The sequence below is a fragment of the Lethenteron reissneri genome, unplaced genomic scaffold, assembly GCF_015708825.2.
Source record: "Lethenteron reissneri isolate LAM-NWPU_2019-01 unplaced genomic scaffold, ASM1570882v1 scaffold_1639, whole genome shotgun sequence".
Taxonomy (NCBI): domain Eukaryota; kingdom Metazoa; phylum Chordata; class Hyperoartia; order Petromyzontiformes; family Petromyzontidae; genus Lethenteron; species Lethenteron reissneri.
In genome coordinates, this window is record NW_026891376.1 from 111,642 (window position 1) to 131,336 (window position 19,695).

The 19,695-nt window shown below is 49.2% G+C and overlaps 1 protein-coding gene across 1 annotated transcript in view; it reads right to left on the minus strand.

Annotated features, from left to right (window-relative positions):
* Window positions 1-1,248: 1,248 nt before the first annotated feature.
* LOC133363048 (prominin-1-A-like) overlaps window positions 1,249-19,695 on the minus strand; it is a 32,537-nt gene continuing 14,090 nt past the window's right edge. The window contains 10 exon segments of the mRNA XM_061582057.1: window positions 1,249-1,368; window positions 1,776-1,865; window positions 3,586-3,654; window positions 3,999-4,079; window positions 4,356-4,409; window positions 6,800-6,889; window positions 7,858-7,929; window positions 13,122-13,268; window positions 13,534-13,618; window positions 19,362-19,459. Coding sequence (XP_061438041.1) covers window positions 1,249-1,368; window positions 1,776-1,865; window positions 3,586-3,654; window positions 3,999-4,079; window positions 4,356-4,409; window positions 6,800-6,889; window positions 7,858-7,929; window positions 13,122-13,268; window positions 13,534-13,618; window positions 19,362-19,459 — 906 coding nt within the window.

The following is a 19,695-nucleotide window of genomic DNA, read 5'->3' on the forward strand; positions in this document are numbered from 1 at the left end:
ACGGGCAAAACATTCCAAAGTGGAACCATCAAACAAACTAACACGACTTCAAAAGTAGGAATGGCGATCAGAAGGCTAAATTCCAGATCCTCGTGACTGAAGCACTGCAAAAGGCGGAAAAAAGCGAGACAGGGCAGGCATGAGATCACAGTGAACAAGCAGGGTTCCAGGCCAACCGCAGGGGTCAATCCGTGTTGCTGCGTTGACATCTCCAGTGGGTGAAGGTGACGTCCACATCTCCAGCTGACGCGCGCTACTTTCAGCCGTGCCGTGCGTAGGCCAAGCCGCCTGTGTCAATGCCCCTTGAAACACCTCGCCCAGTCACCGAAAATGTAAGGTACGCTACATTTCGATTGAAAGCTTTCATGACTGCAGGGATTCATATTTTTGGTTCTTTCGGTAAAGTCACGTAGAAGGGAAATAACAAGATAATAAAAATAAAACATAATAAAATAATTCTCGATTTAAAGCTTTCGTGACTGCAGGGATTCATCTTCTTGGTTCTTTCGGTAAAGTCACGTAGAAGGGAAATAATAAAATAATAAAAATAAAACATAATAAAATAATTCTCGATTTAAAGCTTTCGTGACTGCAGGGATTCATATTCTTGGTTCTTTCGGTGAAGTCACGTAGAAGGGAAATAATAAAATAATATTAATATAAAACAATAAAAATTCTCACGACGTTTCCACTGCAACACAAGCAGCGAGCGTCATCAGGTGTGAAGTCCACAGCAAGAACATTTGAAAAAAGTTAGGAAAAACAACCGACACTTTTTTCAAATTTTCTTGCCGTGGATTTCACACCTGATGACGATTGCTTGTGTTGCATTCGAAACGTGAGAATTTACTAGTTTTATATTTATTTTATTATTTCCCTTCGACGTGACTTTACCGAAAGAACCAAGAAAATGTACGCTACATTGTTTAAATCTACATCATTGGTTCTTAACCTGGGTTCGACCGAACCCCAGGGGTTCGGTGAGTCAGTCTCAGGGGTTCGGCGGAGATTAAGACACACACCTGACTCATGATTGTGCACGAGTAAAACATATACCTATGTTTTGAATTTGAAAAAATCATATTTTATTTTTCCAATTAAGAAGGGTTCGGTGAATGCGCATATGAAACTGGTGGGGTTCGGTACCTCCAAAAAGGTTAAGAACCACTGATCTATATGGACCCCCTGATGATACCATTTAAGCCGATGTATTCGGACGTACACGGCAGAGCAGATTTCACACTGCACTCACTCATCATGCATGTCCTCGGTGTCCATTCGCCGGTAGTTTTTTGCCAGCCTCACGGCAAAAATGATGCTCGGGACTAGAAACACCGTCGCCCAACCGAGGCCAAACCAAAACACGTTCTGAAAGAAAAGAGACGAGGCAAACACAGTAGCGTTGACCGCACTGTCGGGGCAAGTGCTATTTGCGAGCCCTTATTAAGGCTAGCATGACATACACGAGAGGGGGTGGGTGGCCAACACCATGCCTAGGCCACCTTTGTCTTCCCAGTGCTGATGGCATGCATTTAAGGCTGAGTTGACCAACGGGAGGTCCGGGACCAGTTCAGATAGTCGTCACCGATGTTGTCTGTAAGCGGGAATCGAACTTGGGTCACCGGGTTGGTAGCGCAGTGTGCTAACCGCAGGAAATAATCTAGCTTCCTCCAAAAAGTATCATTATTTATCATTCAGAAAATGTCCCAATGCAGGAAGAACCCTTGTGCCAAATGCTACTCTCTGGTACACAACTCAGAAGCGTCTCCTCTCACCAGCGAGTCCATCACGTAGCTGCACACAATGATGTCTACAGAGTCAACCAGGTTGGAGAGCGGCTTGCAGGCGCCCACCTTGTTGGAAATCTGCACAAAAGAGTGGAGGAACTTAGCGGACACACAAATCGATTTCCGTCTGAGAGGTCTTAGAGCTCGCCACATTCAACCAACTCACATGTCAAGTTCATGTATTAGGTAGAGCCCTGTGAGCTATTCGGCTCTTGAATCGGGTGCAACCGCAACGAACAAAAAACAAAAACATGAACAAGAAAACATCTTAAAGTGACTATGTGACCGAGTGCAAACAGAAAATCCAAGAAAAGACAGCAAAATATTGCAGAAAAAAACACCGTACACCAACACTGTGTGCAAAAATCCCACATTTGGTACAGGTGTTGCCAAAGCGATGATTTATAAGACACTTTTCTGGAACGTGTTTAAGGGTCTGAGTAATGAACGGCACCAGTTGTATCGGTGGAAGAGACCAGAAAAACCAGACGCGCAATTTGTGCAACATCGACCTGCGTCTTGTATTCGGGCTCAACAGCACAGCACCCGGGCACAGGTCTGGGGACAGTTCGAGTGGCGGCTCCTAACAAGCGAGCGACACCACTGGAACCTCATTTGCCAGTAAAATGAGGTTCCAATGGTGTAAATGCTTGACCCGAGCTCTCATACTCTGATGGTGCGTTGTCTTTGAGTTGTGTGCCTTTTGGCGTCATCTGGTCCAACACCATGTGAGACTGGGCTCTAAAGAAAGCTGTCTCGGGTGTGGACCAATCAACTTTAAGGACAGTGCACATACATTATCAGAGTTGTGTTTTTTGTTTGCATTATGGCTGCAGGTATTGTGGTCTATGCAAACATGACTCCTTGTAAAAAAGGTGTCAGTTTTGTTGCCAGATAGAAGGGTAAAACACCAATTATCAAGCGAGCGACACTCGCTAGAAAGCCTCTACCTGGTCCTGCCACAAGGCCGTGGAAAACGTTGAAGGCGTCAACTGCAGGACATCCAATACAAATGGGCTGCACATGCACGTGTAATAAAGGTGGTGGAAGCGACTTCTGGAATCAGGGTCTTTATTTCTCTTTCGTTCACAGATCTCTTCATATAAATTCCACTACTGTCTTACTCCTTCACGCTGTTGACAGACAGCGTGAGAGGGAGGGAGAGAGAGAGACTCTTGCTGCCACGTGGCAGGCCTGGACCCCGCTCCAGCGTGGCGTCACCCTTCGTTCCAAATCTGACCACGTGTTGCCCGTCTCCACCCCTTTAAATCCCTGGGTCACGTGGTGCCTTTCAACCAGTCCTGGGTAACCTCCCTGGAATCTTCCAGATTCCATCCTACGGTCCCAGGACCACGCCCCTGACCCGTCCCCCCATTGGCTGTGGCCAAAGCCAGCAGGGCCAATCATCTCCTCCCAGGTGTCACCTTCCCATTACTTCAGGGCCACGCCCCTAGACCTCTCCCCATTGGCTATGGGCCTGGGCCGGTAGAGCCAATCATCATAACGAGGTGTGATCAATCAACCACCCGGATATACCCTCACATTACACACGTCTACAAAAGAACCTATACACAGCGCTGGTATGCAAACGTGGGTATCTGTGCCACACCTTTCAATTCAATTAAGTTGCAATTAAATCAACTTCGATTACACCCGACTCCAGCTTCTAAACTTACTTTAAATGTCCCCAGTTTCACGGGAGATATATGTTCGTGATTAAGAATGCACATAATAAGTCAAGTCAGTGGGCTACTAAGAGGTGTGCATTGTATTGACGATTCAGCTTTCATGTACTCACGGAAAACTTTGTCCAAGTAACGTAACTCTCGAAGTATCCTATTATAGTCTCCATATAGGTCTTCATTTCCTTTAGAAAAAGGCCAATATTGCAAAGTGTTACGATTGCTGAAAAAGGTCCATGTAAATTTTCCGCAAGGTGCTTTACCTAAACATTTTGTTCGTAAAGGTCTCATTTGTTAGCAATGCATCCACGAGGCTTGCAACTCAAATTACTTGGCTGTACACCACGAATCATTCCTACAAAACTAAAGCAATCGAAAACGATTTTCCTTACTCAATGGACCTCGCGCAAAGTTGACCGACTGAATTGACGAATATTCCCCAAACGCATTTTCTCGAAGGAAACTTTTATTTTAACAATCCGCGTTAAAAATCACGTGATACACATGGCACTTTAACGTAACAACTTACCCCAATGATAACCTCTGAGGCATTGTTATTGATGAGACTCTGGGCAATGTCCAATTTGTCAATGGCTTCTGTAATCGCACTCTAGGATTCACACACACAAAACATTGAACACAATTATTTTGACTATTTTGCAAGGGCGTTAAGTGCACATGTGGATAAGCATGTCACAAGTACGCGTGTGTCCACGCGGGTCCCGCACACGCAAATTCCAATCAACAATAACCATCAACAGATATTATTTCATGAGCTGGATCAATTTGTGTCTGTGATCAAACTCAAGTGAAATATTCTACGTGGTGAATTAGTCTCATTTCACTGGAGCAGCTATGCAGTGTGAATGTGATCACCAGTCCCAACCTGCAGAGCAAGGGATGTCCTCTGGAAAGAGTTCAAACTCTTGTTCAAAGTACTCTGAAAACAACACAAATGGTAAGCACTTATTTCTGAATTGGTCAACAACAAACACATTCCCGCGGAGGGAGCTGGTAGGAACGTTTGGTTGCTCGGTCAATGGCCAGGGTCAACGGCGGCGTGGTGTATTCCGCAAATATGCCCGACTGTGAGGGCGGGCTCAAGCCGGCGTGAGTAGGTGAAACGTTGAGTTTTATAAGGGCACCACGGGGTGACCAGCCCCTCCCCACCCAGCCCCACCCCTCCCACCCCCCCCAGCCCCTCCCCACCCAGCCCCTCCCCACCCAGCCCCTCCCTCCCCAGCCCCTCCCTCTCCACCCAGCCCCTCCCTGCACGACGACGGACGGACGGACACAATAATCCCCTGTGGGCTGGTGTAACCAGGAGGTTCCAACTAGTATAAATTAAATAAATATTGTATTCGTACAGCACCATGTTAAAGGGTACATCAACAGCACGAGCATGAACGTTACTGCAAAAGTTTTCTGCGGTTTCGATGACGCACGGGTGTTTCCACCGTGGCAGTGCACCCAGCCTGGCACAAGCGCTGTGGTGACGTCACCGCCACTTGGTGGTGGCAAATGGCGGCTGCTGTATCGGACAAGGAACACTCCGTGTCCCACGCGTAGTGCTGACGCTGCAATGTGTTACATTTGTAGCAGCGGATGTGATGTTGAAGACTGGGGAACCCCCACCGCCATCTCTCCACAGAGGTTGCAACCGGGTACCCGATACCCGTACCCTACCCGATACCCGGCTACCCGTACCCGGCCGGGTACGGGTACGGGTACCCGTTTGCGACCCTGGTACGGCCGGGTACGGGTATGGGTAAGGAATCAAAACCCGTTTGCGACCTCTGCCTCTCCATCAGTCACACACGGCTGGCCTGAGTGAGGTGGACCCCATTATGGGCCGTCACGACCAGCTCATCGGTGCCTGACTGTGGATCCACGCTCTGGTTACGTGGTGGGTTCAGCTCGGAGCACATTATTACAATCCATATTTCATGATCGACAAGGTTGTTGTTGTTGTTGTTAGACCGTATTTTTTGCAATACAAATATTGATACAGGAGAAACTGGATACAAGCACACTTTATATAAGCACAGTTCTGGTATAAGCAACATCAAACATTACACTGGTGGAGGGAGTTCAAGAGCAACTTCTGATACAAGCACACTTCAGATATGAGCAAACCTTGCTTTGCTCCCAATAGGTGTGCCAATTTAATAATTATTTAATAACAAAATGCCTTCCATCTCCTCTCAAACATTAGAAGGGGAACCCCTCCATAGCAGCTGTCCCTCTATGGCAAACAAAAAGTGACTCAGAAGCAGCCTACTAAGTAGGAATCCGTCTGCCAGTGGGGGTGGTGATTGCCGCGTGTAATCCCAATTGAGAAATTTGTGATCCTTTTTGAAAATTTGGCAAATGTTGACGATGACGCCAGCGCACAACGTATGGCCCACTCTTCAAAAGATGTCACGGGATGATAATTATTTTTTTACCCTTCTATCTGGCAACAAAACTGACACCTTTTTTACAAGGAGTCATGTTTACATAGACCACAATACCTGCAGCCATAATGCAAAAAAAAAACCACATAACTCTGATAATGTGCACAAACCAATTATCATATTTTTTACTGGCAAATGAGGTTCCAATGATCTCACGGGATCTTTAAACGTCCACTGTGCAGCAGGCAGCACGTGCCTCACGATGTGTACACCCGCAGAACGAACCAGGGGCTGTCGGATTCGGACCGCGAACCTCCTGCAAAGGCGGTTTAGCGCTGGAATCACCCCATTCACATTCTCTGCTGTACATAGAACCCAGCCACCACTACACGGTACGTAACGCTGCTAGTGTAACACGTGGTGGTATACGATGCGGGAAATGGTGAGGTGCACAACCCATTGATTGGCAAGGCATACAACCCAGGCCATCTTCTTGGTTCTTTCAGCAGCCGTCCTCAGGTGAAGAACAGGTCTGTCGAGGAGACAGAGTCTGAATGACACGTCCTGGGCTTCAGGACGTATCATTCAGACTCTTCACCTGAGGACGGCTGCTTGCGTTGTGTCCGAAACGTCGTGAGAATTATGTTATTATGTTTTATTTTTATTATTTTATTATTTCCATTCTACGTGAAAAAAGCTTTAAATCGAAACCCAGGCCATGTTATGGTGTGTAAACCAGCCATGAGTAAAGCACAAACCATTGGTAAGGTGTACACACCCGAATAGCACGATTGGCTATGTACGGTGAGAAATACGTTCAACATACATACATACTTATTGCGCAACCCAAGCCGCTGCGATGAAGTGTACAATGCCGAACATTGGTGGAGCAAAGGGGGCGCAAGGCAGGTAACCAGCAGGGCACAGTGCTCACCACGCTGCTGTTGAGAAGCACCACTTGGTTGTAGTGAATCCAGCGGATGCTCGCCGCGTGTCCCCGCAGCGCGTTCGCCAGCGCCTCCCTCTGCGGTCACAGTCGCACGCAAACGTCGATCGTGAATCAAATGTAAATCATCGCGCACAACCAAACAGAGTTGACCAAACGAGTGTCCCACGTTCGTTAATAAACACATTTCTCCTGCGGAGGGAGCTGGTAGGAACGTTGGGTTGCTCGGTCAATGGCCTGCAGGGTCAACGGCGGCGTGGTGTATTCCGCAAATATGCCAAGACTGTGAGGGCGGGCACAAGCCGGCGTGAGTAGGTTAAACGTTGAGTTTTATAAGGGCACCACGGGGTGACCAGCCCCTCCCCACCCAGCCACACACAGCCCCTCCCCACCCTCCCCACCCTCCCCTCCCCACCCAGCCCCTCCCCACCCAGCCACACACAGCCCCTCCCCACCCTCCCCACCCAGCCCCTCCCCACCCAGCCACACCCTCCCCTCCCCACCCAGCCCCTCCCCACCCAGCCCCAGCCCCTCCCACCCCCCACCAAGCCCCTCCCTCCCCACCCAGCCCCTCCCTGCACGACCGACACAATAATCCCCTGTGGGCTGGTGTAACCAGGAGGTTCCTACCAGTATAAACCCAACTCTCTTAAATCAAACTCTTGCTTTTTCCCAGAACTCTTCCCCCCCCCCCCCCCCCCCCCGAGAGGTCAACACATGAATGAGATTAAGAAATCGCAACTTTAAACATTCGTGCCATTTACGCTAACTTTAAATAGATACATTCAGGGTCTTACCAGAAAGGCCACATTTATGTACATAAAAGCATTCAAATAGGTTTTACACTGCAGCACTGTGAATTAGATTTAAAAAAACATAACACGTTAGCTATGATTAAAATCCCATATGCGTCTGCACACTTTAGTTTGGCTCATTCCACACTTCAGCTGGGAAAAACCTGAGTGAAACCACATGCAGATTTTTCAAAGCATTGAAATAGAAATACACTTGAGAAAATGAAAGCGTACAAGCTTGACAACACTCACCAGGTGTTTAGCTTTTTCGCTGAGTTCATCGGCAAACAGAAGCAGATCAACCTCAGAAATGCCTTTGTTGAGCTGTAAGGAAATTAAAAACACAAACTTTAACGTGCAATGTTCTAGACCAGGCGGCACGACATGCACAGCAGATAAAAACCCACCCAACTATTTCAGCACAATATTTCCAACTGGACATTATGCAATCATTGAAGGCACATATCACGATGTCTAAGTGACGCAGTGGTTCAAGGGGTTTGGAAACGCTTGCTTTAGACAACTTGGCAGTGCAAATGTTCAGTCATGGACCATGGCTCCCACAAACCAGGGCTGTGGTATTTTCCACACACTACAAAAGACATTGATTGTTAATACCTCCTTACCACCTCAGTGAGATATTTCAATTAATCAACAAAGTGAGGACATCGCCCATTTATATTTCTGATTGTAATTTACGAAACAAAAAAAAACTTCCACGATGCAATTCCCAAGTTGTGTTTTGTCCTTCTCAACGAATGCATCGTGCAGTTAAACTGCAGCGTGGGTTCCAGGAACTGCCCCTGCGTTTGGGTCACTGTTGTTCACAGCCAGATGAGCCGGGACTACGAGCGAGGGCATCACGCTGATAGTTTATTATTACTACCGGCATCATATCGTCTTAGCAACCACGATCCTCCTCCCGCAGTGTTCACGGCCATGAGAAGCACTGCCCGGGACCTCTTGCCGTGGGATATTTATGTTTCATTGCGGAGAGCGGCTATAATTCCACAAACCACCACCCCCCCCACCACCTCCCGAATCCTTTCAAAGCAAAAACAAAAACGGATGGGCACGTGTAATTATATTTTTCCAAGAATGGAAGGCTACGTAAAAAAAAAAAAGAAACTGTATTATACGTGTACACAAACACCAACATCATTACACAGCTTTACCCAGTAAAATATGAAGTTTTTTTAAAACTATCTAACAGCATGCCACCTTGCACCAATGAATGCTTCTCGTGTGTGAAGGAGAAGCCGACACAAGGTGGCAGGGGCTTCGTCCTGTACTCCCCTTCTCCCATCCACAGCTGTCCCCAGCCGTCTCAATCTCGCTCCCCTCTTCCCGCCCGTGCTCTCCCTCACGTCTCCTCGATTAGCCCTCCCCCTTCTCCTGTCACTGTTCCACTAACCCTCCTATTGGTGGGAATCCTTCCCCTGACACCCCTACACACGTGTACAGGTGTAGTGGGTGACACCACGTCACGCGCGCCCTCGTAGAGAGCGGCGTCGCGGGACGTGACGTCAGGCGGGGGGCCGTGGGTGACGGTGACGTCATGCCCCAGGGGGGTATTTAAAGGGGGACCCGGGATGGAACCGGGGTTCGTCGGGGGTAGGAGTGGGGACTCGGGTAGGTGATCCTCACACGAGACTAGGGGAGGCTACTCCGCCGAGGTTGGGGTAGTCCCGGGCCGGGGCAGGGTGGAGAGCCGAGTTAGCCGGCGTTGTAGGGATCACGGTACCCTGTCCCATGGGGAGTTGTAGGCTAGGCTGGTTTGGTTCGGCGTGAGCCTTTAACCACCTGGCGTGAGCCCTTAACCACCTGGCGTAAGCCCTTAACCACCTGGCGTGAGCCCTTAACCACCTGGCGTAAACCCTTAACCACCTGGCGAGAGCCCTTAACCACCTGGCGTGAGCCCTTAACCACCTGGCGTGAGCCCTTAACCACCTGGCGTGAGCCCTTAACCACCTGGCGTGAGCCCTTAACCACCTGGCGTGAGCCCTTAACCACCTGGCGTGAGCCCTTAACCACCTGGCGTGAGCCCTTAACCACCTGGCGTGAGCCCTTAACCACCTGGCGTGAGCCCTTAACCACCTGGCGTGAGCCCTTAACAAACCTGGCGTGAGCCCTTAACCACCTGGCGTAAGCCCTTAACCACCTGGCGTGAGCCCTTAACCACCTGGCGTAAGCCCTTAACCACCTGGCGTGAGCCCTTAACCACCTGGCGTGAGCCCTTAACCACCTGGCGTGAGCCCTTAACCTCTTCTTCCTAGCGTTGTTCCCGCTGTGGCGCAGGGTCCGCTTTTCGGCATTGTCTTCTCCATTTGGCTCGGTCCAGGGCATCTTCAGGGGATACGTTGACCGTCTTTATGTCTTCCTTTATTCGATCCATCCATCGCTTCTTTGGACGTCCGCGTGGACGGCGGCCCTCTGGCTCAATACGCATGGCAGTCTTGGCCACTGATGACTCTTCACTTCGCATCACATGGCCGTACCACCGAAGCCTTGCCTCAAGCATCTTGTCCGCAATGGGGGCCACACCAAGTCGCTTCCGAACGTCTTCGTTCATGACACGATCCCATCGAGTGAGTCCGAGGCTCCATCTGAGCATCCTCATCTCCATGGTGTGGAGAGCTTGTTCGTGTACAGTTGTGGCTGGCCAGCACTCGGATCCATAGAGTGCCACCGGTCGGACGATGGTCTTGTAAATTTTTCCCTTCAGCCTATCCGGCATTTTCCTATCACAGAGGACTCCGGTGACTTTCCTCCACTTCATCCATGCCGCATTGACTCGTGACCTCACATCAGTCGTGATGCTACCATCTGAGCTGATGGTGGAGCCCAGGTACTTAAAGTCCGTCACTTTCTTCAGATCTTCTCCGTCAATGCTGATGGTGCCGTCGGTTTGGGGGCCACACTCCATATACTCTGTCTTTTTGATGTTGAACCTCATCCCGTTTTCGTCCAAACGTTCCTTCCACAGGCGCGTTTGTCTTTCCACTTCTCCTCTCTCTTCATCTGTGAGGAGGACGTCATCCGCGTAGAGAATTGACCATGGCAGGGGCGTGTGCAGGTCGGCAGTGATTGTGTCCATGCACAGGATAAACAGGAGTGGTGACAGGGCCGATCCTTGGTGCACTCCAACGCTGATGGGAAATGGCGGTAATATGCCCACTGCACACCTGACTGCACTGGTGACGTTCTTGTATAGGAGTTGCACCCAATGCACGTAGGTTTCAGGGACTCCATGGGATCGAAGCGAGTGCCAGATGAGGTCGTGGGGGACCCTGTCAAATGCCTTTTCAAGGTCGAGGAACGACACGTGCACAGCTTTGTTCTTCTCTCTGTGCCTCTCCAGCAGGAGCCTCGCCCTTAACCACCTGGCGTAAACCCTTAACCACCTGGCGTAAGCCCTTAACCACCTGGCGTAAGCCCTTAACCACCTGGCGAGAGCCCTTAACCACCTGGCGTGAGCCCTTAATCACCTGGCGTGAGCCCTTAACCACCTGGCGTGAGCCCTTAACCACCTGGCGTGAGCCCTTAACCACCTGGCGTGAGCCCTTAACCACCTGGCGTGAGCCCTTAACCACCTGGCGTGAGCCCTTAACCACCTGGCGTGAGCCCTTAACCACCTGGCGTGAGCCCTTAACCACCTGGCGTGAGCCCTTAATCACCTGGCGTGAGCCCTTAACCACCTGGCGTGAGCCCTTAACCACCTGGCGTGAGCCCTTAACCACCTGGCGTGAGCCCTTAACAAACTTGGCGTGAGCCCTTAACCACCTGGCGTGAGCCCTTAACCACCTGGCGTGAGCCCTTAACAAACTTGGCGTGAGCCCTTAACAAACTTGGCGTGAGCCCCTAACAGCAACCTGCCTCAGAGTCGTGAATTGCGCTACGCCACTTGTATCGCAGGCCGTCAATCAGCAACATGACATCAGGCTACGTCGTTGACCCCTACTTGCGGTGCGTATGGCAGCTTTGTGTTTCACAAGCCGATGGTGCGGTGCTTAATTGCCCATTCATTGCTTATGATGAGCTGCCAGCTTTAACGTAGACACCACATAGGAGGGGGGGGGGAATTAATGTTGATCGGCCTTATGGGCCCATTGGCTTTGGACATTTACAAAGCTCTGTTTTCATTACTGCAACTCACTTTGATAAATCCCACCGCGCTCAGATTTTTTGATCCACCTATTTGCTTTGGCTACTTTAGTGTAATAAATTAATCAGCCTACACACCGAGGTTCAATAGTTCAGGGGGCTTTTGTTTCCCTACGGCAACCAATCAGCTGGCAGCAGTGGGTTGCCATGCGCTAAGAACGAAAGAGCAAACGCATTCTCGCAATTGCACTTTGCACAATTAACATTGGAGACCGCTCGCAGACAATAAAAGCTGGACTGCTACGAAGACCGCAGACCAGGATGAACAAGTTTCTCAAGAGATAGTCGCCAACCCTCTCAGCAGGTGTAGTGCCATAAGAGGGGAGGGGCTACTGGGGGCTCTGGCGCCAGGCGCTAGGATCCCAGGCACCCCAGACAGTTAAGCCCCTTGGCGCCACCAACGGGGGGGGGGGGGGGGGGGGCTGTGTGTGCTCTGTGGGATACCTGGGGGCGCACACAACCCCACCCCTCGTTGGGGACGAGGCATAAAAGGGGAGCTCCCTGGCCGATCAGGGCCAGTTGTAGCTCAAGACCCAAGACCCGCCAGCCAGCCAGCTTAGGACCCTGGACACCCTCATCCCGCTTGTCCTTGTAAGGGCCGGGACGCTGTGAGGGCCAGTGGTGGGACTCTGGGACTCCCGGCTCTACGTCCGTGTAAGTGCGAGTTCCGAGGAAGCCAGAGTCCAGACCCGCACCTTGGCTGGGTCGGGTCAGATAGCCTCCCCTAGGGTAATTGTAGCCGGAGGACCCCAGAGCGTAGCCAGAGTAGTGTACCTAGGTTGTGTACCTAGGCTGTGTCGCTAGGCTGTGTATCTAGGCTGTGTACCTAGGCTGTGTACCTAGGTTGTGTACCTAGGCTGTAACAGAGTATCAGGACTGTTGGAGTGTTGAATTGTAATAAAGAAGTTACCTCTACAAGTGTCTCCAGAACCATTACACAGGCACGCAATATTGAATACATGCACATACACATGGATCTCCCCATTTAGTCCTATGAATAGAAACAAGTACTCTAAGTAAGCACCTATTCAGACCTATAAGGCGCAAGAAGCGGTGATGTGGCCAGGACCTCACGTAACCAGCCACCTTTGCCTCTCCGGCAATGATGTTGACATGCTGCACCAGCTTAACTTATTTAAGGCTGAGTCAACCTATGAGGGGGGTATTCAGAAGTTTTGTTCTCTCGATCTTCAGAGGCCATTAGTGCGAGTGTAAAAGTGGTGTTATGCATGACCATGAATGAGAAGTTGACCATCGGATGTGTGACGCCGTGAGTGAACCCCACACGCACACAGATGACGACGCAGACACAGATGACAAAACGGACACAGATGACGACACGGACACAGAACCTCTGCGCTGAATGCGCTGAAGTCGATTCTGCCGATTCCAGTCGTTGCGAAGTCCAGCAGGCTCTGCTTGACACTGGGTTCCAGCAGCTTCATGTCCAACAGGTTCACATTGATGGGGTCAAATTTGCTTGCGATGTCATCCGTATACTGGTGGTTTTCAGGTGGCGGTGTGGAAAGGAGACAGAACACCGGAATTAGGCGGTTTATTTTGACCCGCACAACATTTCAAAAGAAGCCTGCTGTATAATAGTAATACAACGGTGAGTGTGCAATCGTGTTTCCGATCACGAGGAAAAAAGATAACACGGCGTATTCTCACGTAAACAATTCAACCGCACATAAATAATATCAACTGATTCGTACGAGGATTCCAAATCACAGTGTTGGCGCATTTCCGTGAACATGCACTTACCCGAGTGATGTTTAGGAGGCTGTCCAAGTTGAATAGATTTGAGAGTTGAAAAGCAGAATGGATCCCTGTGTTACTTTTGCAATCACTGTAAAAACACACGGGCGGGGGGGGGGGGGCGGGGGCGGTGATTCCAGACACTCGCATTCGTATTGAGTCAGCCTCAGAGAAGGCGGGTTCAAGATACAACAACTCTCGTCTCTCCGTACCTCCAAAACACTTCACAAGGTGTATGTGCACTTTCCCGCAGTCCCCTCGTGGCTAGCAGACCTCGACATTGATATTCAGCTCCCAGACGTATTTTCATCAGCAAGACTATTATACCATTCTAGATTTGAAGCGTTCGTGACTGTGTAGTGGGTTCGAATTAGGTGCACACACACGCAGCTTGGAGGCAACACTATTTATTAAACGGTAAGTAACATAACGCTGTACATGAGGTGGTGACCACCTTCCTCAACTCACTAACACTCTGGAACGCGACACAGACTGGACCAGGCAGGCAACGGCCTGCCTGGCCCAGGACGACGACCCATGATGTCTTCACTTCGGAGTACAGTACAACAGCCTCGCTCCGCGTTCACACCACGCTTATATCTGCTTTGGCGTGGCCGGCTCCGCCCAGGCGTGGCTGGCTCTGCCCAGGCCACGCCTCCCTTCCCAGGCCACGTCTCCCTTCCCCACCTCTGGGAAGGTCCGGATCCCTCCACCACGTGACCCCCCAGGCACCCCCTTAGGGCCCCCAGCCCTCGTACGGGCCGACACAGTAGTGACCGTTCTATGTCACTACAACTGCAAGGATTCATATTCTTAGGTTTTTTCGGTAAAGTCACGTAGGTAAAAATTTTAATTAATAAAATAAAAATCACGACGTTTCGAAGGCAATACAAGCTTGCGTCTTCAGGTGGAACCGTCACAGCACGATAACTTTTATTAATTAAAATGTTTTACCTACGTAACTTTACCGAAAAAAACCTAAGAATACTACTATACCAATTTGAAATAATAAATTATGTAAATGCAACTGTTTCATCTACTCGCATGACATACACCAGGATAAAAAAAACCACACAACTTGGAGAGGATTTCATCCAGCAGTAGATGATGATGATGTTGATAGCTAGGAATGTAATAAAAGGTGTGTTCACCGAGTACAATAAAACACTTAGTTTTGGCCTTATATTTGCTTTAGTCTTCTTGAGGCTGATAATTGTTTTTTTCCTTGTTTGGACTCCCTGGAACGAGCTGCCCAGGCGAGAGGGGGGCGAGGATTGGGCCTTTCGGTCAATAACTTCATTGCCGACTAAATAATGGCTCGGCAATGTGACATGCAACTGTGTACCGCAATGGACCAATTCGCACGGAACCATTCCAACTGCAGTGGTTCTGCATGTCTGTGAGTCTGAGAGTGTGAGAGTGAGTGTATGTGTGTGTGTGAGAGTGAGTGTATGTGTGTGTGTGAGTCTGAGAGTGTGTGTGTGTGTGAGTCAGAGAGAGTGAGTGGTGAGTGTGAGAGTGTGAGAGTAAACATAATCTCATTGAATATCGCCCGTACTGAGAGTGCAAATGTGAAGAAGCTGGAGCGAAAGCTTAAAGAGATTTATTTATTTAAATAAAAAAAGTTGTCAAAAATTGTAAATATTTAAAACATTTGTTACCAAAAAGTACACATTTGTTAGTCCCTGGGTAGTAAGTGTTATTTTCTATACGCTGACATCTCAAAAGTTACAAATGGGAGACAATTCCCCTCAAACGTAGTTTTTGAGACACACAGTGATCAAAATTTTAATCGTAAAATTATATTTTTTTATACCAAAAACTACACATGTGTTAGTCCCTGGGTAGTAAGTCTTATTTTCTATACGCTGACATCTCAAAAGTTACAAATGGGAGAAAATTCCCCTCAAACGTAGTTTTTGAGACACAGTGATCAAAATTTTAATCGAAAAATATATATTTTTTTACCAAAAACTACACATGTGTTAGTCCCTGGGTAGTAAGTGTTATTTTCTATACGCTGACATCTCAAAAGTTACAAATTGGAGAAAATTCCCCTCAAACTTAGTTTTTGAGATACAGACAGTGACCAAATTTTTAATCGTAAAAATATTTTTTTTTTTACCAAAAACTACACATGTGTTAGTCTCTGGGTAGTAAGTGTTATTTTCTATACGCTGACATCTCAAAAGTTACAAATGGGATAAAATTCCCCTCAAACTTAATTTTTTTTGACACGGACAGTGATATTTACAAATGGACCTATTTTGCTAGGAGAAAACGTGTGCATTTGTGTAATTCTTTCCTTTATATAAAGTTCTGGTCACAAAAGCAACATGTATGGGGAATAATAGCCATCTTATATACTTAGGAGGCTTAAGCAATATAAAAATAACACTTTTTACCCAGGGAAAAATCGTGGTGCATAGTGTATATTTACTATCATCAAACATAACTTAATCCCTATATAAGAGTGATACAAAATAGTAAACATAAATATTTAAATGTTTTAACTGAGCTGTGAAGTTGCGTGACTAACCTCGTAGCTTTTCGACGGGAATAAGAATCTCCGCGATTGTTTGAAGATATCGGGGAGGGTGGGGGGAAGGTAAACACGCCCACTCGTGACATCCCCCCCCCCACCGAACACGGAGCAACGCCGCGAGTGTGTGCGAGTCTGAAAGTGTGAGAGCGAGTGTATGTGTGAGTCTGAGTGTTAGAGTGAGTCTGTGTGTGTGAGTCTGAGTGTTAGAGTGAGTCTGTGTGTGTGAGTCTGAGTGTGAGAGTGAGTTTGTGTGTGAGTGTGAGTGTATGTGTGTGTGTGAGAGTGTGGGGTAAATAGTTGATGTCAAAATGTTTCCGAAAATTGCGGTCTCCCCCCCCCCCCCCCTCAAAAAATATCTTTACCCCTCGTAGGTATATATACTAACAACACCTTACATATGTAGGGCTGTTACAGAGGGTCTGTTTGTGTAGGGCTGTTTGCATAAGGGCTAACGGAAAACAAACACAGTGGGCGGGGACTCCGTGAGCACACGGGGTGGTGCCCGCAACGACGTCCGTACTGGACGGCGTGAGGGGGGTTTCGATCCTCTAGGGGGGTATAAAAAGGGTTGAGCCAGAGAGCTCGGGGCTCAGTCTTAGAGTAGTTAAGGGAAGAGAGAAGACCGGCCAGATAGGCCCTGGACTCCCCCTGGGACACCGCCCTTGTAAGGGCAGTGCAGGCTGGAGCCAGTGGCGTGGTCCCGGAACCAGAGTCAGACCTCTGGGATTCCGGGTACCGTAGCCCGACTAACCAGTGTCGGGCCAGACAGCCTCCCCTAGCCCGTTAGCGGAGGACTCGGCTAGGAAGGCTAGCTAGGGGTGAATTCCCAGTTGTACGGGTGAGGGAGCCGATACATCCCTCCAGTACTGTAAAGACATTGTGTAAATAAATACGTGTGCCTTACCCCGTTGTCCACGCGTCTTCAAGAACACTTCACATACAACAGAGGAAGTGGTATCTATTGACTCTGTAGTAGTATCTACTGACTGTACCGTAGTATCTACTGAGCCATATGTAGCTACTGACTGTGTAGTAGTATTTAGTGACTGTAATAACTACTGACCATAGTAGTATTTACTGGGCCTACAGTAGTATCTACCGACTATATACTCGTAACGACTAACTGTATAGTATCTGCTAACTCTATAGTGTATCCACTGACTATAGTAGTAACTACAAAATCTATAGCAGTATCTACTCACTCTATAATAGTATCTACTGACTCTAGTAGCTACTCACCGTAGCAGTATGTACTGACTGTATAGTAGTATATACTGACTGTAGCAGTATTGACTGACTGTAGTGGTATATACTGACTGTTTAAGTATTTACTATAGCGGTATCTACCAACTCGATAGCAGTATCTACTATCACTACAGCAGTGTATACCGACTGAGGTCGTACCTGCTATCACTACAGCAGTGCATACTGCTGTGTTGGTACCTGCTATGATTACAGCAGTGCATACTGCTGTGTTGGTACCTGCTATGATTACAGCAGTGCATACTGCTGTGGTGGTATCTGCTATGATGAGAGGAGTACATATTGTGGTGGTGGTACCTGGTATGATAACAGAAGTGCATATTGACTGTACTCATCATTCACCCTCACCATTCACCACTCACAACTCACCCTTACCACTCATCCTCACCACTCACCACTCCCACTCACTATTCACCATTCACCCTCACAACTCACCACTCACCAACCTCTCTCACCAATCTCCATCACCACCCTCCCTCACCACTCACCCTCACCACTAACCCTCACCACTAACCCTCACCACTCTCCCTCACCACTCACCCTTACCACTAACCCTCACCACTCTCCCTCACCACTCACCACTCACTCTCACCATTCACCCTCACTATTCAGCCTCACCACTCACCCTCACCACTCACCGTCACAACCACCACTCACCCTCACCACACAACCTCACCCTCACTACTCACCATTCATCCTCACCAATCACCACTGACCAATCACCACTCACCACTCTCCACTAACCCTCACCACTCAACCTCACCACTCACCCTCAAAACTAACCACTCTCTCACCACTCACCCTCACCACTCAGCACTCACCCTCACCACTCACCCCTCACCACTCACCCATCACCACTCACAACCGCCACTCACCCTCACCATTCACCCTCACCACTCACCCTCACAACAACCACTCACCCTCCCCGCTCACCACTCACCCTGACCACTCACCACTCATCCTCACCAATCACACCCTCACCAATCACCACTCACCCGCACTGCTCACCCTCACCACTCACCACTCACGCTCACCCTCACCACTCACCCCTCACTAATCACCACTCATAACCGCCACTCACCCTCACCACTCAACACTCACCCTCACCACTCACCACTCATCCTCACTACTCACCCTCACCACTCACCCTCACCACTCACCCTCACCACTCACCCTCACTACTCACCACTCATCCTCACCACTCACCCTCAACAATCACCACTCACCCTCACCACTCACGCTCACCACTCACCCTCACCACTCACTCTCACCACTCACCCTCACAACAACCACTCACCCTCACCACTCACCCTCACTACTCACCTCACCACTCACCACTCATCCTCACCAATCACACCCTCACCAATTACCACTCACCATCACTACTCACCACTCACCCTCAACACTCACCCTCACCGCTCACCACTCACCCTCACCCCTCACTAATCACCACTCACAACCGCCACTCACCCTCCCCACTCACCCTCACTACTCACCGCTCATCCTCACCAATCACACCCTCACCAATCACCACTCACCCTCACCACTTGCCACTCACCCTCACCACTCACCCTCACCATTCACCCTCACCACTCTCCCTCACCACTCACCAGTCATGCTCACCACTCACCATCACTACTCACCACTCACCCTCAACACTCACCCTCACCGCTCACCACTCACCCTCACTACTCACCCTCACCACTCACCCTCACTACTCACCCTCACCACTCATCCTCACCAATCACACCCTCACCAATCACCACTCACCCTCACCACTTGCCACTCACCCTCACCACTCACCACTCACCCTCACCATTCACCCTCACCACTCTCCCTCACCACTCTCCCTCACCACTCACCAGTCATGCTCACCACTCACCATCACTACTCACCACTCACCCTCAACACTCACCCTCACCGCTCACCACCTTTTAAAGCCAACGCGCTCACACTAAGCGACTCCGTCAAAACAAGAATCATATGACGGGGTACAACAGCGGGTGTGGTACAGCAACAGACTTGCCTGTATACGCCCTCAATGGTAATGTTCAGGTCTGGATTGTTGAAGAGAACTCCTGGCAAGAGATGCTTCGGCTTGAACAGATTTGGCGTATCGAAGAACTAAGAAAGGAAGGAAGACATTTTGTTTTTTCAACTGTCAAAAGTGGGGAACACGACAAGTCACGTGAGGGGGAGGAGGGTAGGGGGGTGGAGGAAGTCCGGTTTGTAGACGGTTCAAATGCTCTGCTCCCAAAGATACCGGATTAAACAGAGACTAATGGATCGAGTGTGTTGGCTTTAGAGCAGATTTCAGGACATTTTAAAAGGATAGGGACAGCTGTACCAGACAGTGATGC